Source organism: Pteropus medius, unplaced genomic scaffold (genome assembly GCF_902729225.1).
Source record: "Pteropus medius unplaced genomic scaffold, Ma_sr-lr_union100, whole genome shotgun sequence".
NCBI classification, from domain to species: domain Eukaryota; kingdom Metazoa; phylum Chordata; class Mammalia; order Chiroptera; family Pteropodidae; genus Pteropus; species Pteropus medius.
This window is the reverse complement of record NW_024349225.1, coordinates 9,108,512-9,131,209: the sequence shown is the minus strand read 5'-3', so window position 1 is coordinate 9,131,209 and position 22,698 is coordinate 9,108,512. Positions and strand designations below refer to the sequence as shown.

The following is a 22,698-nucleotide window of genomic DNA, read 5'->3' as shown; positions in this document are numbered from 1 at the left end:
TGGAGGACAATCAGACCGGCCGGCATTTGCTTGTTTAATTAGGTCTTCCCCTCGTGTGGCTTTTACAAACAGTAAAAAATCTGAAAAATGACTGCTCTGGGATTCACTTCTACAATTTTAGAAGGAAGAATAACAAAAGGAAATAATGGTGTGCACTTTTCTTAATTTACCCAGATATTTCTGTTGTTGAATAAAAGCAATTACGCAAAGACCTTTATGTGCCTTCGCCTGCCAGATGAACCTTTTGTTGTCAAATAGAGAAGACAGCTTCCTAAAATCACGCGTGTGACAGAGGAAGGAGCGGGGACAAATATCCTGGCTATGTGTGGACAGGATTCTTCCACAGCTATAGCACAAAATCTCACTTGGGTGGCTGAGACAGGGGTGTACAGGTGGACAGCCCCGCTGTCACTGAGAGAGGAGAGGCAGGCGTGTGGGCGTGATTTCTGCAGCGCCAGCCACCAGGGTGAGCTGGGCAGTCTGTGAATACAGAGTCAACGCTGTCATTTGGAGCTGCGTGGATTCTTTTTTTCAGACTCACTAATGGCTCAGATGGTGGGACAACCAAATAATGACTAAAATATGAGTCAAACGCTTTCAGATCAAATTATTCCAGTGAAGCAGGAACAGAGGCAAGCAGAGGGCAGGTCATTAGGGGTTCTAACCAATACTTGTTAAACCTGAAGAAACTCACTCTCCTTAATGGCTGCCTCTTTCAATCTATGTCATGGACATTAGTGAGCTGGGGACAGTCGATCTTTATTACCGGTGACACCTACCGATCAGCTCAACAGTGGGAAAGGTGGCTCCCAGCTGGGCTTGTGTACTTTCCCAATCCTGATTTGTCTTCTTTCTCTCCCAGGGTCTATCCACCACGTCTTCAGTTATCCCAAAGTGTGTCACGAAATTCTAAAATTAGCTCCAAAGTTGGTGTCTTGGTATTTTTGAAAACCAGCTTCCATTGAAATACAAACATAGTTCACATTAAGGAGAAGTAAGGTTAGGGGAAGGCAGATGAGGAGAGGCGTGTTATTAACGGAAACCACAGGGCATGCAGCCCCAGGAGTCAAAAATGTGGCAACTGGGTGTGGAAGAGGCAGCAGCATGTGCTCTGGCCCTCAACAGACACGTGAGTGGACGGTTTCCCTGAAATCCCTCCTCCTCCTTTCTTCCGCTAATTTCTTGGTTTCACATTCTTTCCCCAAGTGTTTACTCCCTACTTTACAATTTGGTTCCTCCAGAAGCTTTATAGTGAGGAGACTTGAAAGAATAGGTGTTTGCAAACGGCTTAGAATACTAATCAGAAAACAAAGCCTTGTACCACATGTATTGGAACAAATCTCATCAAGAATAACTGGAAGCACCCCATCTCTGTGATAGCAGGTATCTGTTTTTATCCCCACCCCACACTCCTCCTTTTTAGGAACTTTCAGTCATATCGTAAAAGGAGCAGAGAACAATGTTTACCATCTAGCAGAGGTACAAGACCTCTCTCGATAGATCAGAACTCAGCTTACTTCAACCTAGCTTTCTGTCTCTATGAAGTCAATTACTTTAGGTACCTCAAAATAGTGGAATCATACAATATTTGTCCTTTTGTGACTGGTTTATTTCACTCAGCATAATGTCTTCAAGGTTCATCTATTTTACGGGATGTGTCAGAATTTCATTCCTTTTTAAGGATGAATAATATTCCATTGTATGTACATACCACATTTTGTTTACCCATTCATCTGTCAATGGACATTTGGGCTGTTTCATATTTTTAACTTAATCCCACAATTTAACTTATCTTAATTTAACATATTCTTAACTTAATCTCACAATTTAAGACTTGCAGATAATTCGAATTCAATTCGATTTGTTGAGTATTTACCAAGGATATCCACTGTGTTAGGTACTGTGGGAGGTACAAAGGGGAATCAGATATGGTACCTGTCCCCAAGGAACTTAGGCTATCTTGGGAAAGTAGGAAAGAAAGAAGTGAAAATAACTAGCATTTGCTAATCGCTTACCATGTGCCGGACGCTTTGTCCAATCACTGCATGTATATTGCTCACGGTACCCATGTCAGGTAGATGATCTAATTATCCACTTTACAGTGAGAAAATGAAGACTCAGAGACCTTAAGCAACCACCTCTGAAGTGGTGAAACTGAGATTCAAAGCCCCATCTAGGCTTCAGAATCTTGCGTTCACTCCACTAGACATGCTGGTCCCCTTGGTGCAAGGCAGAACGAGACAAGTCCTGGGGGCGAAGCTATAAGAAGGTAGAAGAGAAGAGATGACCACTCTCCTGAGGGGAAAGGCTCACGGCAGAGGCAGGTGTGCAGGTCAGGAAGGCTTTTGTTTGATGGAGATAAAGGAGAGAGAAAACCATCTGAGCAGAGCAAAGTGGGCGGGGGTCAGGAAATCGCAGTGCCCGCTGAGGGACTGGTGGAGTTGTGGAACGTAAGGCCGGAAAGCAGAGAGGGGCAAAATCATGGTCGTCACGAAATGCTAGCTCATGGAGTCTGAACTCCGCCACGTAGACAATACAGGTTTTTCAAGGAGTCTGAACTCCGCCAGGTGAGCCAGTATAGGTTTTTCAAGATGAGACATAGTCAAGGCTATGCTGTGGGAAGGTCGCCATGGCAACAGTGCATAACAAGAAAGGAGGTTGGGTGTAGTTTAAAGGTAGGAAAGCTTGTTAGGTCACTGGCATTCGCAGATGAGACATCATTAGAGGTGGAGATGACGGAACCCGGCCATCGATGTATTATGAATAGGTCGACCATATGGCCTGGTTTGCCTGGGACACCTGTTTTCCTGGTGTAATTACTAACAGTTTCCTTTCACGCTCACAGGTCCAAGTTTGAACAACGAAACAGATGATCACACTTATTATGAGGAGTAAGAAAAAAGATTCAAAGGTGACTGAAAGATTTTGAACCCGAAGTAATAGGGAAGGTGATAACACTGTTAGCAACGCAGGTGAGAAATCAGGTTTTTGGGGAGATGATGAGTTTTGGTTTGGACATGCTGAGCTTGCTGCTATGGTGAGGATTCACTTGAGGGAGATAAGCACCTTGCCCGTGGATTTGCGCTGTGTCACATGAAGGAAGGCATCATTGACCTAAACAAACAAACGAAAAAACCCAAATGTAGTTGGACTTGTATACATGCATATTTCAACAAATATTTGTTGCTGGTTCAATTCTTAAAATAGCTAAAGGATTAAGATGTGTCTTCAATGAACCATATATAGGTAACTAAGTGATACTGACTATCACCACAAACTCAAAGGAAAATAATATTTAAGAATAACCCAACCTCAGAATTTCTCTGTATAAACTATAATTTTCAATGTTGTCAGATAAATGACAGTCCTCAGGCTTGTCCATACTCTACTGTAATACCTCTGTGTGGTCTAGCTTTTGAAAGAATAGAGCCGCTGGCAGAAGAATCAATAATTCAATTTTTTACAATTTTTATATTTTTTATTAAAATTGTCCTGTTTACAGTGTAACTGAAATTGCAATCTAACTCAAATCTTTTTCTAAAGGTTCCAGTGATAAAAGAGAAATTAAACAGCAGCCACAGTAATCAAGAACAGTGTGATATTCATGAAAGAATAGACAAAAAGATCAATGGAGCAGTAGACGGCCCCAAAATAGACCCGCACCAATGCAGTCAATTGATCTTTGAAAAAGGAGCAAAGATAATTCAATGAAGAAAGAACAGTCTTTTCAGAAAATAGCGCTGGAACGACCGGACGGACATTCGCGTGCAAAAAAAAGAATCAAGACAGCTTCCTTACATCCTTCGCAAAGATTACCTCGAAATGGGTCTTACATCTAATTGTAAAAGGCAACACCGATTATGGTGGCAGGGAATCAAGTCAACCTTGAAGTTCATGCCAAGGACTGGGTCTGTAAATTAGGGCGGATGCACACCATGCAGCAGCGGGAAGCCGTGAACCGGATCCAAGATCAGCAACATAGGTGGATCTTTAAAAGACAGCGCTGCGTACACAATTCAGAAACGGGATAAGGTGTACGGCGCAACCCTACGTTGTTATTTGTTTACATAACTTGAGACTGACTCGGGGGTGGGGAGGAAAAGGTATGGGGAGGTGTGAGGAACGGAAGTGGGAAATGAGGACAAAGGGAATCCGCAAACACGGACATCCATACACATGCAAACAGAAAAGCAAAAGACGGGCCTTGTGCGAAAGATGAAAGTGCGCTTCGCAATGAGGGTGATGATTAAACAACCCTTTCCGCTTGAAACCTTCCTCAAAAAGTATAAGAAAAGTAAATAAGTAAAACTAAGCGGGGAAACAAATCCATCGCAGCTCACACTTCTCTGCAGCACGAAATTGCTGGTGTCAAAAACATCTGTCTTTCGGGGGTTTGCGCCTTCCCAATCTAGACAAATTTAGACGCATTCAGAGGAGATGGAAGAGGTCTAAGACAGATGTTTGAAACATTCATCCCCGCCCTGTCAATCACTCAAAGGAACATCTCCAGATGATTCACAGCTGCGTCATGCTCCCCATCAGTTAGAAGTCACTTGTTCCCAGAGATCTGTCACAGCCCAACAACAAAAATACTTGGGAACACAAGCATTAATTTGAGATACTTTTTTCACCTGGCATCCTACAGAAATGAGGGATCTCCTGCAAATAAACGTCAGCATAAAAAAGAAAGTTGCCACTTTCAATGCTAACTCTTACTTTTTAATCATTTTGCATAGAAATCTTTATAAAGATGTAGCACATATCGACGTGACTTCTCTAAACAGTGACACTTGGGAGAAAGCACAGCCTTCTTGTTCCATGACTTGAACACAATTTTTTGAACATCTGTTATTTTACTTCCTATTTTTCAGATGTTCTGCTACTTCTCTCTATGTCCTGCAGCCACTGCTGTTGAAATTGCAGCTGCTTCTGAAAATAACCCAGCTCTGTCTCTTTCTACCCTGTTTCTGTCTGGGCTGGGAAAACAGACAACCAGTAGTGTTAAGGACTGGACGCTTCGTAAGAGTGGTAAGGGTCTGAGTGAGAGAGACTAAGAATTGCATGGATTTAGACCAGAGTCTTTTGATAGCTAATTCAGAGAGATGCCTGGGGACATTCTTCTTCTGTATTCTCCAGGGTGCCTCTCAGCGAGGGAGGACCTCCATACTGATGCCTGAGAAATACACAGGCTGTTCCCAGAACCTGGTTCTCTGCCTTGCGGCAAATGAAGCCAAACCGAATTTGTCTCTGAAGATTTGCAACCTGGAATTTGGGGGCAGGATGAGGATATTGCTTTTGCTTTATATTCGGCTGTTAGAATTTTTAATTAGCTCATCAAGCAGGAATGATCAGAATAACCTACAGTTCCCCAAATATATTATGCCGATTCATGCTTCCTATTAAAACCAGCTCTTCCCCCTATCATAGCACTGTCCTGAGATCTTCCCAACTAAAAAATTAATTCTTCGAGTCTTACTTTTTATTGATTGACATACAGAATGCACCCAGTAACTGTTTGGTGAATAAAGCAAACTCAGGAACGAATGAATATATCTGGGATTGAGTGGGATTGCTTTTAAAAGGTAAAAACAGTTACTGATACACTGTCATAGTTGAATTAATAGTCTTCATATTATTGCTCTGATACAAGTTAATCTGAATCTTCTTTTAAAAGTCAGTCAATGCATTTCACCAAAAAAGATACAGATGGCAAACACACATATGAAAAGATACTCGAGATCATTATTCATTAGAGAAATGCAAATTAAACCCACAATCAGATACCACTCCATACCTAGAAGAATGGCTACAATTAAAGAAAGCAACTGACAATACTAAATTCTGGCAGATGCAAAGTAATGAAAACTCTACATGGTTGGTGGGAACGCAAAATAATCCAACCATTTTTGATGAACTGTTTGGTAGTTATTAAAAGCTAAACACAGAGTAGCAAATTGGTACAAACAAAATCCTGAAATGTTCAAACAAACAGTGATGCTGGAGCACCAGTTTCCAATCCAGAGTACACGCGCACACACACACACGCACACACGCATACACGCACACGCTTGCAGTCATTTTCTAAGCTTCAGCCAGTTTTGATTAATTTTTTCCAATATGTTAACTGATTTACATGAAAAATGTTACTCAGGCTTTAAATTAAGTGAAATTAATTATATACGCATTTAATCATCTTCATTTTAAAAGAACAAAATATATAAATTCTGGTACTACTCAGGAAAATTCAAGATTCCTGATCATTTTAACTATAAGATAGCTCTTTCACATAAATAATTCTCTGATAGATGGATAAACTCCAGATTTTAAATACTGGCTTCTCTGCAGAGAGTTTGACACAATCATAAGGATCCTAGATTCTGGCCTCAGACCAACCTGGACTGTCACTTACTACGTATTATTGGGCAGGTGTCTCAGCCTCTACAAGTCATGATTTCTTCATGTATAAAAAGTGATGAAAATGGTTCATACCTCCAAGGGTTGCTACGAAGATTAAATGAGAAAATGCATGTAAAGTACTTAGCACAGTTCTTGATCCATAGCAATCACCTAATGTATAGGAGCTACCATTAGTATTATTATTCCTCTAAACAGTTTATATATTGAAAAGAACAGAAAGAGACAAAACGGTAAAGGGGTAGTGTGAGAAGGAGATTCTGGAAACTGTCAGGGAGCCAGGCCTCGGAGAGCCAGTTGGTGACAGGAAGCTCAGTAGAGTGGGAAGAACTGGAATAATCTCACATGCAGGGCCCGTGTTGGAAAGGGGAAGGGCAAGTGGAAGTGACAGAGAGGTCAGTAATTAGGCAGCTAATTTGCATTTAAGAGGAGAGGGAACTTCACTGTGGGTAGCTACGCCAATAACCCACTTCTGGCTTTCTCCCATGCCTGAGCAGCACCCAGGACATGTCAGTAGGGAGAAAAGACAGTTCGAACCAGCTCACGTTTCCACTCCTGTGCTCCTCAACTGTCCTTATGCTCTAGTGACAGGTATACAGGAGCCTTGGGCAAAGCAAACCTCAGTTTACAAGTCACATGATAAAAGCCACAGGATGGAAGCTGACCCAGAAATTCTCCAAACTGGCGGTTTTCAAGTTTTTAAGCCACGAAACATTTTCTTAAAAGAATGAACCAAAAAAAAAATAGTAAAAACACAGCAACTCGGACCCTAGCAGAGATGGGGTCCCAGAGCCTGAGCAGCTCAACTCCACCCCTGCCACCTCCACGTCCCGACGGTGCCGCTGATATTGTCCTGCGCCTCAATTTTAGAGACGTGTTAACTGAAGCTGAGAAAGAAAGGTGAGGTGAATTCCACAAAGATGCAAACAGGGAAGCAAAGCTGGAAATAGAATCCAAACGGTTTTCTGACTGCTGGTCAGGTTCTCTATCTTCTTGACGAACACACCAAAAAGATGAGGAAGAAAGTAAACCATGCTGGAATGTGCCTCATCATAGGGAAAAAAAACATAAGAATGGAAGGCTGGTGAGCAAGGAAGTCTGGCAATGACAGCTTGGGCTCTGCTAATCTGCATATGAACAAAACATCGCCTCCACCGATGGCTGACTGGAGTTACCAAAACAGGTTTTTGAACATTAAAAGAAATTAAGCCAAAAAAAAAAAAAAAAGACTTCACAGTGAATGCCTAAGAGTCACATTTACAACTATATTGCATATGCATGCACACAATTACACTCTGGAGGAAGTTTAAGCCACATTCGTGGGACCGTAGGGGAACGAAAAAAGAGAACGCACAGCCAAGAAAATGAAGCACAGTGAGTAAGGGAGGAATTACAGTCGCACGATGCCAGGCGTGATTTGGTGTTTTGTTCACAGAACTCCAGCTTTGGATCATCTGGTTGCACTTTAAAGCGTCTGTATTCTAAAATCAAAGGTCAGAGCAAGTGCTTCCTTCTTAGACTTCTACACTGTGGAGTTCAGAGTTCTTATCAACACGGGTAAATCATTTCCCAAGTACCTTTACTCCCCTCCGCTCGAGTCACCGGCGACGCAGAGAGAGCCGTCAACGCCCAGCTCCTGCGTGGCCTTCACGGGGTCACTTCCCAGGCGGCTGTCTGGGCCTGAGTCTGCAGCTACCCAACCCAGAAGATGAGGAGAAATCCTGTGCCCCTGAGGCCTGCGAGACCCCATCGCTCAGGGTCACATTTTTAACTTTTCATTCCATCAAAGGAGGATTTACACTATCCAGACAGAAACCATTTGGTAGCTCGACACACATAATTTCCTGGCCGCATCCACAAACACATTCTTTAAGAGTGTCTCACCTCCTCCAGCTTAAAAATCGCTCCGATGTGCGGCTGGATGCGCCCTTGCTGGCAGTACTGAAGAGCGGAGGACAGGCTCTTGGAGAAGGCGGGAAAGTTCTGGTCTCTGTATCGGCTGCGGTACAGCCCTATGGCAGAGATATTCTTCAGGAGCAGGAGATTGGTGGGCACAGAAGCAATGGTTCCTCCAGCAAAACCCACCACCACAATCCGGCCCTCCCACGCCAAGCTGAGGGAGAAAAGGAGAAATTTTAAAAGCAATGCACATTCACACCCATTAGGACAGCAACTATTTAAAAAGAAGGAAGAAAAGAAGTGTTGGCAAGGATGTAGAGAAATTGGAACCCTCAAGCATCGTTGGTGGAATTGTAAAATGGTACAACCGTTATGGACAACAGTATAGACAATGGCCTCAAAAAATTGAAAATAGAGCTACCCTTCTGGGTCTATATCCAAAAGAACTGAAAGCAGTCTTGAAGAGATATTTACACACCCATGTGTATACAGGAGCACTATCTACAACGACCAAGATATGAAAGCAACCTGAATGTCCGGCAGCTGATGAATGGACAAACAAAATGTGGTCTACACTAAACGATGGAATATTATTTAACCTTAAAAGGGAAGGAAATTCTGTCACGTGCTACAACATGGATGAACCTTAAGGACATTGTGCTGAGTGAAATAAACCAGACAAGAAAAGACAAATACTATACGATTCATAGGAGATATCTAAAGTAGTCAAATTCATAGAAACAGAAAGAATGGTGGTTATCAGGGGCTGGAGAGTGTTGTTGTTTTAATGGGTAAAAAATGTCAAATTTGCAAGATGGAAAAGTTATGGAGATCTGTGTTAGAACAATGTGAATATACTTAATGCTACCGAATTATACACTTAAAAATGGTCAATAGAGCCAATTTTATGTTATGTGATTTTTTTTACCACAGTAAAAAATGTGGAATGGGAAAAAAAAAAAAGCGCGATGTCCATTAGTTCCTTGAGACAAAAAGAATAAAGGTTACAGGGAGTTGGGGGAGGGGGAAGGGCAGTTATTATTTAATGGTTACAGAAATATTGTTGGGGAAGGTTTCACACATTGTGGGCATATTTAATACCACTGAACTGCACACTTACAAATGGTTAAAATGATAACTATTAGGTCATGTCTATATATTTTTTAAAGGGACATGCATTGAACCTCTAAGCTAGGACCTCCTGTTGACCTTACGAACTAGCAGGAATGAACCATCCTGTATCACTTTGGGTTCCACAATAGGAAAATATAATCCATAAACAATACAGCGAGGGGCCAGAGGAAGTAGCTGGTTTTCTAAGCGGACCTACTTTAGAATCAAGACTGTTCTAACTATTCTACTACTTTGTGCAAGAAAACCAGGAGTCGACAAATGTCATTCCACATGCCGAACTCAGAGACAAATCAGTCTGAAGCTTCTGAACTCAGGAAGCAGGAATAAGAGAGACACGTCTATGAAGCATCATTTGCTGGACACAGAGATTTACCTTGGGACTGCTTTAAGTTGTACATTTCTCTAGAGACTCTTGAATTGTCAACAAAAACTCAAGTTTTCTGCAGCCCATAATGAGGAGCACTATACAGTGCACATAAAGCAGCGAGTTATAAAAATACACTTTGTAAACATCTTCGTTATAAAATATGGGTATGCTTGCTTGGTTTTTGCTTTTTACTTTTCTTCTGTAGATGGGAAATGGGACACTGTTGTCAAAACACTATTATCCAGAAGGCAGGAGAAGGGCGAGGACCAGCAGCTCTCTCCCCCACCATCTAGGAAAACGCTCCTTCCTCTGCTTCTTCTCTCAGCCCAGGGCTGGCCGCACCGGTGCCCGGGGCACAGCACCGGCTGGGTCCCTCCTGTGGGCAAGCTGCTCTCTCTGCTTTAAATGGAGATAAACCACAAAGTGACGCTTGCCAGGATGACATGAGAGGTGAAACCATTAGTACAGAGCACTCCAGAGGCCCTGGTTGAAAACGATGAGAATTGGTATACAGATAAAAATCCCACTAAATCTCCAGTGTTTTCCCTTTTTTTTTTTTTTAATAAAACAAGTCAGGGAGACACCTACCCTGCTGGCTGCTTCAGAAATCAGCAGGATCAAAAGAACGCGTATATCTAACATTGGAACAATGATCTCTTCGAGAATTACCCACGCCGTGTATATAAAGTAATTAGTGGGGGCCAGCATAGCCGAATTTAACACGTGTATAATTTTTAAAGTATTTGATATCACCAACTAGAGAGTCTTCAGTCATTTCTTGCGTATTTTCCAGTGGGATATTTTGTTTTTTGCTATATTTAAGCATTTCCTGCTTCTAGTTCTTTCCACCCACCCACTCAGCTGTTCTCGCTGATGCCAGTGCCTGCAGGAAAAGTGAGCAGCAAAGAGGAAAGAGAAGCCAGGCCAGAAGGCAGACAGGGCTGGAGAGGTTTCAGCAGAGCCCCAGGTCCAGCCTGCTCTGTATGGACCACACAAGCACCTGTGCAGAGCCTCCAGGAAGATGTCTCCTCCCACGGTGTCCACGACCACATTCACCCCGCCACTGCCCACCAGCTTCCTCACGGCCTCCCTCAGGCCTCCCCGGCTGTAGTTCACGCTGGCCTGTGCGCCCCTCTGCATGGCCAGCTCACACTTCTCGTCACTTCCAGCTGCAGCTATCACCTGCGTAAAGAGCACACAGCTTCTGAGGTTCCGGGATAGGTAGTGAGAGGGACTCACGCCACCGGCCCAACCTGCGACGAAAGGTGACCTTGCGGCCCTGCCCACGCCTCAGGCCCCATGTACGCGCAGCACCATCACACTGGCCCCTCCGTGTCCCACTGCCCATGGGATCCACGTTTCCAGGAATCCTGGGACCCCAACAGGTCTAGGTAAAAGATGGTTCAGGAGACACTCAGAAAGTCCTCCAAATACGAATTATAAACCACCATTTACTGAGTACCTACTATGGGCCAAATAGTAAGGATATAAGCTAAATACCGAGTTTACAGTCAAGAAAGCAAGATACAGCAATGTGATGGCGGGGCGGGGGGGTGGAGTACAGAGAGTTCTAGGAATGCAAATGGGAGGTATCCAACCTACACCTTGAAGATCAGGAAAGACTTCTCAGGAAGTAAAACATGATTCTATGGAAAGATCTTTAAGTCGGACAGACCTGAGTTCAAATGCTGACTCTGCTACTAACCAACTGTTACCTAAGACAAGTTACTTAGTGAGAACTAACACTTATATAGAATTTACTCTGTCAGGCAGGATTCTAAATACTTTACGTATATCAATAACTCATGCAATCTTAATAGCCCAATGATTACACACAATTATTATTCCCATTTCAGAGATGAAGAAACTGAAGCAAAAGAAGTAACTTGCCCAAAGTCACACAGCTGATGGGAGACAGATCTGGAATCCAAACCCTGGTTAATCCATCTCCAGCATTCACGCCCTCAACCTCTCCATACTTATGCCAATCCTTAGGTGTCAGTTACCTCATCCACAAAATAAGATTTAAGAATTCAATGGAATACTGTATGTGAAGCTCTTAGACAATGAAGTGTTAGATAAATTGAAGCTATTGTTATATACAATCATTTATTCCATTTAAACCTCATAAGAACATTAGGGGGATGTATAATTACATCCATTCTATAGATAGAGACATAGACCCAGAGAGGTTAAGTAAGTAATGCACAATCACGTGGGTCGTAAGTGATAGAACAACTTTTCAAACCCAATGCTGCCTGACTCCAAAGTCCATGCTTTCCCACTCCACCGCCCCGGGAGAAAACCATGCCAAAGGCCTGGCAAAGATAGCATTGATGGCTAGGGACCACACTGGGAGGAGCTCTGGGGTTTGGAAGTCTCCAGAAAAATTTCAAACACTCAAGCACTGCCTAGGGTTGCCTTATCACTGGGCGCATCCACCAGCTTGAGCACTTTGGCCCCAAGGCAACATTCAGAACTTGCATCCAAACGCCCAAGAACACCAGTGCCCTCAGGTTCCAAACTCAGCCATGACTATTCGAAACCGAAAGCTGCCTCCAAATACTCCCCAGTGAAGCCCTGAAACGGGACTCTCAGTGGGTCCCCCAGGCCTGTCATGAATCATTTTCTCTCTTGGTGCCTCACTTTCTCTATCTGTGAAATAGGGACAATAAACACTGACATCACCCATCTCCCAGGGGTTTGGAGGAGCAAGGGTTGGGTAATTGCTGGGGAGGCTCTTCGAAAGCAATACGAAATGTTGTGAATGGCAGCCATTATCAAAACGACCTGTTCCAAGTAGGTGGAATAATGACATTATTTTTGTTTGTTTGTTTGTTTGTTTGCTTTTGCGTAAAAGCATTATTGCTGCCGAAAAACATAAAGCTTAGATTAATTTCAATGTCTGAATTGAAGTGAACTTTTCTCTCCACTTAACCTCCTATAACTATTTAGAACAAATGATACAATTTTATCTTCTCAGAAATGTTAAACAGTCGATGGTTCTAGACAATGAAACTAATTCTGATGCCTCCAAGAGAGGTGCTAAAAGCCTTGCTTCTGACATGAAATGTGTTAATAGTCTATGAGGAGGCTCCTGGCAGCTAAGGTTGCTTTCGGAACTCACACGTCCTTCCCAAAGGAACTGAACGTGAGAAAGAGAGATGCTGCCTGAAGAAATTCCAGACCAATCCAATTATCTCCAAGCCTGAGTATCCCGGTGCCTTCTGGACACCCCAATGCCCCACAAGAACCTGACACTCAACAGTGTCCAAAACTGAACTCGCCACTTCCTCCCACGTTCTCCATCTCAACAGGTGGCAAGTCCACAAGTTAACCTAGTTTGCTCCTTCCCACTCAATGTCTAATAATAACCGGATCCCTATTTGAGAGATTCTTATCGACACGCCATGCCTTCCAACGGGTGCACTGCACTTATAATTCCCATATTCCCACAACCACCCTATAAGGAGAACATTATTTTGCCCATGAGGAAACTGAAGTGACTAAGCTAGAGGCAGAGCTGGAATTCGAACCCAGGTCAGGTGAATGTCCAAGTCCGTGGTCCTTTGTATTAGGATGCTTTCCAGTCAGCAAATGCTCTACTTTCTTCCACTTCAGCATCCCTCGATTTGTTGCCTCCACTGCCTTGGTTCACGTATCATCACCTCCAGCTCAGATTCTCCAAGAGTCTGCCCTACCGCCCTCAGACCGTCCCTGACCTTACTCGTATCCCTCATCTCTGCTACTAGAGTGAACTTTACAAAGATGATCATGCCACTTCCCTACTTAGAACTCTCTATAGCTTCCAATAAGTGTTCACATTCTTCGGCAACCTCCTGATCCTATTTCTGTCCACCTCTAAAGTCACCTTCCACCATTCTCCACACAGATTCTCTGCTCCACGGGTGCTATTTGCGATTCCCTGAATGCGTCACGTTAGTTCCTATTTCTCTGTCTTCTAGTAGGTCCTCCCACCACTAAAATGGCCTTCACATCCCTTCTTCCACTATTCAAATGCTACCAATCCTTCAAAAATTCAACTTAAATGTCCACCTTCTCAATCGTAAATGTCCCTCCTTCTCTGAAACCCACGGCCCCAGAGAGACACCCCTGTAGAGACTTCAGTCTTTCATTTATTCATTCATTATTCAAGAAATAGTTATTGGTGCCTACTGTGGTCTGGGCACCGTGCCAGGTACTGGGACTGCAATGATGAACCGAACAGACACGGCCCCTGCCGTCATGGGCACTCCAGTCCAGCAGGAGAAAGATCTTAATCCAACAATGACACAAGTAAATGATTCAGCATGCACTGAGGCGTGCACTATGGAAGAGAAGTATAGGATGCTATGGGACTATATACAAATAGTGGGAGGATGGGATTAATGTCTTCTAAGGAACAAAGAACACGTCCCTAAAATGTAGCATCTGAGTTTAAATCCGAAGTGTAGGAGTAGGGGGCAGTTCAGAGCCTTACAGATAGAAGGAATAGCATCTGCGGAGGCTGCGAAGCCAGGCTCCAGTACCTAGAAGGACGAGTCCCTAGGTCCCCTCACTAGTCTATAAGCAAATAGTTGGTAAGACCCTACTCTAGGAGACTCTGTATCCCCAGGACCTTGCACATGGCTTTTAATGAATGAATGAATATAGTCCACGTTTGAAAACCACATTCGAAGGTATAATTTTTTTAAGTGGAGACTCCAACATACACATACCTTGGCCTGAAGAACTTTTGTTGCCACATCTATCACTGCAAGGCCTGTGCCTCCGGCGGCTGCCGTCACCAAAACGGTTTCTCTGTGCCAGAGAGAGAAGAATGTTACTTCAGAAACCAAAAGCCATCCGGCATTTTGATTTCCTGAACATTGTGAAACCAGGACGTTTTAAAGCGAGAACTTGGAGATCCTTTCATTTGACTCTTCATGTACCTCTGTTCCCAGCCTTTAGGGCTGGGTGATGGCTAGATTGGTGCTAATTAGGTCCAGTTCTGAAGATTTCCCAGGGGAAAATATAAAATCCTTTAATCTCTCTAGGGAGCCTCTTCCTCACGCCAGTGGCTGCCCCTCCTTTGAGCTACCCCTCCAGTTTCTGCTTCAGAAATTCTGTCCTAAAATCATTCTCATACTAAACACTGCTGACTTGAGAAGGTGGTGGCCATAGAATAACCACTGCTCAAGTAAACCCATCTCTCTGGGGCAAGGCTGAGGATCTCTGAAAAGACCAAAAGGCAGTAAGTATACTCTGGGCACAGCAGGAAACTTCAGCGCCCCCGAGTTTAAAACACCCCAGTTAGGTCCACCCAACCAAGTCTCACAGAAACAAATGCCACAAGCCTCCATTAAATCAGAGGGAAGGGAGTTTAAATAAACCAACTCTAAACTTCAAGGCTCTCTAGGAGGTGATGTCCAGGGTGGTCAAGCTTGAGAGAGATATTTCCCCAAGTTCACAATGGCCAAGTTCACAGTCTACCACTTCCTTCCAGACAAAAGGATCTCTCCACCAGCACCAGACTCCAGCCTCAAGTCACTACTTTCCTTTGGCTTTTCCTTACACAGACTGAACATGCGCTAAAGGTCAGGCAAGGGAAGGGAAGGGGCCAGGCCTCGGGCACTTCCGGTATCAGAGAGGGCCTATCTAGCCCTCTGCTGCCTACACAGTCCTCACCCAGGTTGGGTGCATGCCCGATGCTCCAGGGCCAAAATAGCAGTGCCGTAAGACACAGGCAGGGCAGCAGCTTCTTGGAAGGATACCCTTTCTGGAATCTGCCACAGTGCCTATAAAACAGATAACAGTGCCTTAGGAATTGAGTACACGTAGCTGTTCAGAAAGGCTGCCCAGTAAATACTATGATATGATCGAGTAACCGATTTGCAAAGAGAAACACGTTAGGTAACAAGCTCGGTGGAAGTCAAGACCACAAGCAAGCAGTGGCCACGTTCAAGACTTGGATGCATCAGTCTTCAAAATTCCTAAGATTGCATCTGCTCAGGAAGGAACCAATTTATGGAGAATAGAACACAGACCACTGTATTATAATGACCAAAGTGGATGTTATGTGAATTTTACCGCAACGAAACTTTGGAAAAAATCATGTAGTTCTCTGCTAGGGGGCTTTATTCACATCCTGCACGACCCGATCTGGCTACCCTGGCTGGCTCCATTCCCAGGGCTATCTCTTTCACAAGATTCTTGTGGGAGACAAGCCCATTGCATCATCTCAATGCGCCAAATCAGTTTTTCTACCAAGACTACCTGTGGTACAATTAGCCAGCCAGCCAGCCAGTTGCTCCAGGACTGAGAAAACAAAATGCTTCCTCATTAAAGCACTCCACACAAAGTTCTGTGCAAGGGTTGTCACGCCGACTGAGAAAAGGGAGTTTAGCATTTGAAATAAAGACGAGCTCGGCTAAGAAACAAGATCTGACCGAATGAATACAAAGAAAAAGGGAGGGAGGGACATGAGAGACATGTAGAAATTAAAGGAACGAGAGGGGAAAATCCCCAAGCATTAATACTGAGAGGCAGGCATACCTTCTGGTCAGCGATGTGTTCTTCGGCCATACAATTAAAGCCACTCACACCAACAACTCGATCTCCCTGAAGGAAAAATAGCATTAAGGTCAGGTTCGAATGCATGGCCTTGCCATTTACCTCTTCCTGAATTAATCTAAAAAAAAAGAAAATCTTTCTTTCTGACCCCGTAAGTCACAGGTTTGGCCCACTCGTAATTATCCACTCGTAGCCATTTTCTCCATACCCCCCCACCACCAGGTTGCCAGGCCAACTTGAGCCAATGATATGGACATCAATTAGAATATGAATTTGGATAGGAATTAGAATCCCAGTGTTCATTTCTTTTTAAACTTTGAGAATTTTTTATCCTCTCGCTAACCAAAGACTGAAGTGCTGCCTTTTATCAGTAATAAAATATTTAACGAAGCCAGGAACTTGTCCTGGGTCCCTTCTCCCAATTCAGAATTTGTTTCTCTCCCCTCCATCTCCATTTCCCTTTGGTGTCTGCTGGCAAAGGCCAGGAGAAGCAAGACCCTTTGGCTACAAATGATGGCACATTTCTCATAGCCACACACATCAGTTCCCTAGATGTCAACTAATTTACCTCTTTCACGGTGCTGACATCTGTGCCTGTCTCCAACACGGTCCCAGAAAACTCCATTCCTAAAACAAATTGTTTAAAGATCAGGTTATCTGTAAAGCACCATGGAGATGGGAAAATCCCGATCCATGGACAATCCTACAAGCTTTCTGGAGCTGAGAGGGTTTCAGTGTTCCCCTATCCAGGAAAGAGGGTAAGCGTTGTACCCAAAGCACAGGAAAGTGAATTTAAGATTGCGTGATCGCAACCTGCAAAGCTATAGCAGTCTCGTTCTTACCAGGACACGAATGAAAATTTCGAGAATGGGCAAAAGCACAGAAAATCACAGATATACAAGTACATACTTGGACCCTGATCACTGAGGCCTTGGGCACCCACAGTGCCCAAATTACAATGTTTATCATCTTATTTCTCTCTGTTGCCATGTCTTCTCTTCTGGATTATGAGGCCCTCGAGCACATGAATTATATTTATTCATACAGTGCTTGGCTCAAATGGATGCACTGGTGTTGTCTGCCCTTTCCTCTTCCACCTCTGAAATTTCTGAATTTAATGATCATGCGTCTCCCACTTGAGCTACCACAGGAATAACTGAATTAAATATGACATCTTCCCCCGCATCCAGCATTTCAACAAATACAAAGAGAAAGAAGTGGTTCCAACTGTTGAGACACAACCAAACACCCTAAGGCCAAAACCACAGTGACTATTTTGCAATCACTGTATCCTTAATAGTACATATCTACATAGATAGAATATGCATACAATATGTACATGCTGAGCTATAGCAACATCTCTTTAAATAAATTTCCACCACAAAAGTCAGTCATTTGTCCACACATTCAGGATCTAAATGCAATCCGATTGGTATAATGAAAATTAAACAGTGGGCTGCTAGAAATGCATAAACTCTTCTTCCTTCTTTCTGATCCCTTTATATTAGATTCATGTGGAAATGTGTTTGTGAGAACTGAGAGTTTCAACTGCAAACAGACAGTTATGATCCTTAAGTGAAAAAACAAAATTTAGGCAATACTGAAGAATAAAAGGGAATAACTAGGACCAGTGATGATTCAGAACAGAATTCTGGTGAACATAATGACCCATGAACAGTCCTTTGTCCACTTATTTATTTTTAAAGTATTTATTGAGCATCTGCTATAAGACAATTACAATACAAAGATGGGAGGTATAATGAGGGTAAGACAGTCATAGAAATTTCCCTCCAGGGGCTCACAATCTAGTGCTTCTAATTAGGGGTGAGGCTAAGACATCTGAGTTGTCACTGACAGTGAACCAGCACTGCCAGAGTAGCATCTGAGATGAAGCGCCTGGTTCTGAAATTGTCTCTTCTTTTCCTGCAGCAGTCACGTGGCCCCGTCATACTCACCAGGTGTGAAAGGAAGTTGGTGCTTTTCCTGATACTGACCACGGCAGACCAAAATATCAGCAAAGTTAACTCCACAGAAATGGACATCGACTCTGACCTGCAAAAGGAATAGAGTGCAACATATCCATGCAAAGTCCATTCAATTATACCAAAATATGTACTGAATATCTACTGTATGCCAGGGAGAGGGGGGGAGGAGAAAGGGAGAGGGTCATGAACTCAGTGGATAATCATGACGCAAAATGTACAAGGCTCCTGCCTTCGTGAAGCCAAGAGTATGGTAGAGAAGACAGTAACCAAATAACTATGAGGATTTACATGTTAAATTACACTCCTACACAAAATACTAAAGACGGAAATATATGGTGCTATGAAAGCACATCATGGGGTGATCTGACCGTTTGGGGGTGGTCAGGAAAAATCTCTGAGAAAGTAACACCTTAACTAAGCACGGCTAACAGTTAACTATTCAAAACGGGGAGGTGGGAACCTGGCGCAGACCAAAACAATGGCATGTGCAAAGGCCCTGTGGGAGGGACAAAAGGAAACCAGCGAGCCTGGAGCACAACGAGGGAAAAAGAGATGGGGTTAGAGGGCAGGTCTCATACCATCCAAGGGTTTGCAGGCTTTAGTGAGAATCTCAGCCTTCGGAGTAGGAACAACGGTAAACCATTAAAAGAGTTTAGCAAAGAGTAACACGATCATTTGTTCTGAGAATCAGGACTCTTTCTGGAGGCTAGTTCTAGATGCTCAGCTCCAGTGTTTTGTGACGATGCCAGCGCTGACGCAGGTCTGCATCAGTGTAACCAGCAATTTCTCTAGACCTTGTAGGCCAGCGGTTCTCCAAGTGTGGTCCCCAGACCACGAGCATCAGTGTCACCTGGGAATTTCAAATTCTCAGGCCCCGCCCCGACCGACTAAATCAGAAACTCTGGGGACAAAGCCCAGCAAACTGTTTTACCAAGCTCCAGGTGATTGTGATGCAGGCTAATGTAAGAGCACTCCTGTCTCTTAGAGGAAATTAAGGCTGAGAAACCGAGTCACTGACATTCATCTATTTGTTTTGTTTAAATTTCCATTTTAGTACAGAGGTAGCTATATTGGTGAAGGGACATTTTTATCAAAAAAAAAAAAAAAAAAAAAGGCATTCATTTAACAATGTGTAAAGCACCTTCCATGTGCCAGGCACCATTCAAGACTAAGGGGATTTGTGGCGGGTAAACTCACAGTCCCAGCTCTCATGAGCTAATTCCTTACAAGTCGGTGTCTGGACAAATAACAGAACAAAGGAGCCCAGCCTTCAGCCTGTTGTGTGCACGACACATTAGTTGTTGACATATGCAGCACACATATGACCTCAAGCCACTCCACCTTGATTCGAGGATGATTCGAGGATGAACCTCTTCCAGCACATGTGTCCCAGGAAGCAGACTGGCTGCCATCATGCGCTCACTCAAATAATCCTTTTGGCCACAGAGTTCGTGTTAGTAACACTTTGGGGCTACTGCCACATTTCTCCCTCTCACCTGTGGTCCCTGACACTGAGGCTCACTGCCTGCTGCACCTTGTCAGAGGTTCTCATTCTCCAGGTCACCAGAGTCAAACTCCACACTGTGTCACCAGAGTGGTCAACCCACAAGACCAAAGGGACTCTCACATTTCACTGGAAATGCCCACGATCCTGAATTAACTCCACCCCAAATCACCGGGTACACCAGAGGAGAGCACGCGGCACATATTCTGATGGCAATACAGGACATTGCCAGGCTGGTTTTAGGAAGGCGGGTGGGCGGATAATTAGATGCTGACACCGAAGAGGAAGCAAAGGACGCGGTCCATTTATCTGTGTTAAATCGATAACTTGCAGGTGGTTATGCAAAATCCTGTGAAAAATCAGAATTCTGTTTCTAAGGCAACAGCTCTGGGGCCTTCAGAAAGAGGCCTCCGTTTGTGTTTGGGGGAACAATCTTTCTTTCGCCCTTTTGGCCTTTTTGTGAGCCCCGAAGGGGCCCTTCTTCTATCCAGGACGAAGTTGCGCTCCAGGGGCCCTGCCGCCCCCTAGCGGAGCTCTTGGGAACTCAATCCAGGATGGAAGCTGTGGAGCATGCGTGGTGGCAGCGGGGAAAGCGAACGGGTGTCAAGAGGTCGGGAGGGTAAACCAGGCACCCTACCTCGTGAGGCTGGACAGGGCGAGGGGCGACCTCCTCAATGGCCAGAGGCTGCTTCAATTCGGTGCACAGCGCGGCGCGGTAGTGGCGGATGTTGCCCAGCCAGGCCCTCCTGCAACAAGGGACAAGAACTGGGTTACTCAGGGCGAGCCCCCGCAGCTGCCTCAAGGGCTCAAAGACGAGTCGGAGTCACACCTGCAGAGTCGCACCCAAGGGAAGCACTGCCTCCAGACGACCCCCGCCATGGCCCCTCGGGAGGACGCGCGAGCAGCGAGTGAGGTACCAGCTGAAGAGGAAGAGCGGACGGCGTCGGCCCCGCCCCCGCCCCGGCCGTGCGCCCCCGAGTGCGGAAGAGTGACATTCACGCGTCCCCAGCGAAGCCCAGACCCAGGCTGCGGGCAGCGGCGCCCTTGGCCCGCCCACCCGCCTGGCTCGCTGCAGCTACCCCGGGCGCCCGAGTTCCTTCGTCCCGCAGGCTTCCTGGAGGGAGGACCCTGGTGGAGAGGAAAGAAAACAAGTAAAAGGAAATCGATTATCCGAGATTAACCTCTGTTAGAATTTTTGGAGCAAATTTAGGAGATTTTTAAAATCACATTTGGCGACATTTAAATAGCAGTTCTTGGGTCCTCTGCGTGCAAAATCCTAAATGCATAAGTAAAGGTTTTAATGTCTGCGTTCAACACCTTCCCAGAGCAAAATTCTTATCACCGATTTTCTCACCCTAACAGGACCATTTACACTTAAACTATATGGATATGTGGAATGATCCTAAACAAATGCAAAGAATATGTCCAATTAAAGTCGAGCCAATAGCTTGTCGTTTTCATGGTTTCCAGTGCCTCGCACATAGTGGATGTTCAGTAATTGATCCAATGACCGCATAATTTCTAGGTGAAAAGGCACACTCTGGAAAAACTGAAAACATAACAATCAGAAATATCATAAAACTGAGTAGGCCTCTGTTGCAACCATAATCAAATATTTATAAACTGGCAAAATAAGAGAAGCACATGTTATCCTGGGAAGTATGTTTCATTTGACAGGTAGCTGTAAAGACAGCATGATGTCTTTAAAACACATCCGGTCAGAACATAGCCTCTGAGGCTCAAGACCAGCTCCACCACCTATCTGTGTGGCTTGGTCATTGACACTTGATGACAGTGGACCTTTTTCTCCTCCATAAAGTGAAAGCGTTGGGCAGGATAATCCTCAAGATGCTAAATTTGGTTTCCAATTTGGGATGGAAACAACAGTTCAAGACAGCAAATGACCTGGAAGGAATGATCAGAAATTGAATAAAGGAAAAACAGAGAGCAAATAGGAAGTAGGAATGAACTTGAGAGTATGGCCTAAAGGCTCTGGGGGAAAGGAATCCCAGAACCGGGTCCCCACCATAGGTATGTAGTAAAGGCCACTGTCACCTTAAGAGCACTCACAGGAAATTTGACAACACATTTTAGCCCCGACTCCTCAGGAAGAAACTCCTGCCTATGAGGAACAAGGACTAGAATATGAGAAAATGAAAACAAACAAAACAAGTATCTCCAATGAGACACTTTGTAAACTCTTAGTCATTAAGCACATAAAATCAAGCCAGGAATAATGGAGAAATACTAACATCATTATCATCAAAGTGAACATTCTGGTTGCCAAATAACAGTGAGCAATGAGAAATCTCAAGTTTATGAAGTATGAAACCAGGATTGATTGTTCTGAAGATGAAATGAGTTGTTGCACGTGGAAAATGTTTTGTAAAATATTAGGTATTTGTATAAGATGTAAAGCAAGCAATTTTTAATTGAGCTTCTTAAAAGCAGCAACCATTCCTTAATCTCCTTAATGTTTGTGGTACTTTGCACAACGCAACACTTATAGGCATTTAATACACGCTTCTCTAATGAATTGTTGAATGAGCCCTCCATTAGCTAGTATCATTTTTCTAGACAATTGGAAGGCTCTTTAAGCATCAAGTCTTTTATTTTTGATTAAGTATTTCTAGGGAATTTTTTCCTATTGTGGTTTTCATAATATCCTTGTCATTCTCAGGGAATATGAGAATCAGTACGTTTATCAAATCTATTAATATTGTATTCTACATTTATAACAATATCTGAAGAAGATAGTAAAAGTCACTTTAAGAAGAATCTTGGAGGGAGATGAAAGTATCTTAGGTAATTGAGGTGATTTTAAGCACTTATATGTAAAATAA

At 43.9% G+C, this 22,698-nt stretch overlaps 1 protein-coding gene across 1 annotated transcript; it reads right to left on the bottom strand.

Annotated features, from left to right (window-relative positions):
• LOC120617634 (quinone oxidoreductase-like protein 2) lies at nucleotides 1-20,866 on the bottom strand. Its single transcript, XM_039881410.1, has 10 exons — nucleotides 20,685-20,866; nucleotides 20,493-20,601; nucleotides 18,322-18,418; nucleotides 16,935-16,993; nucleotides 16,349-16,414; nucleotides 15,482-15,591; nucleotides 14,533-14,614; nucleotides 10,815-10,996; nucleotides 8,299-8,527; nucleotides 1-3,114 (listed from the first exon to the last, which is right to left on the bottom strand). Exons 1-10 carry the CDS (start codon nucleotides 20,732-20,734, stop codon nucleotides 3,046-3,048), a joined length of 1,053 nt encoding a protein of 350 aa, XP_039737344.1. The 5' UTR covers nucleotides 20,735-20,866; the 3' UTR covers nucleotides 1-3,045.
• Between the last annotated feature and the right edge of the window lie 1,832 nt (nucleotides 20,867-22,698).

Bases quoted from the DNA above. Each gene is read 5' to 3' on its own strand.
- LOC120617634 (XM_039881410.1), bottom strand. From the start codon at position 20,734: ATGGCGGGGGTCGTCTGGAGGCAGTGCTTCCCTTGGGTGCGACTCTGC. The intron at 16,415-16,934 runs GTAAATTAGTTG...TTTTTCCTTCAG, and splicing joins ATGTCAGCACCGTGAAAGAG to GGAGATCGAGTTGTTGGTGT. The intron at 14,615-15,481 runs GTGAGGACTGTG...TCTCTGGCACAG, and splicing joins CGGGCATGCACCCAACCTGG to AGAAACCGTTTTGGTGACGG.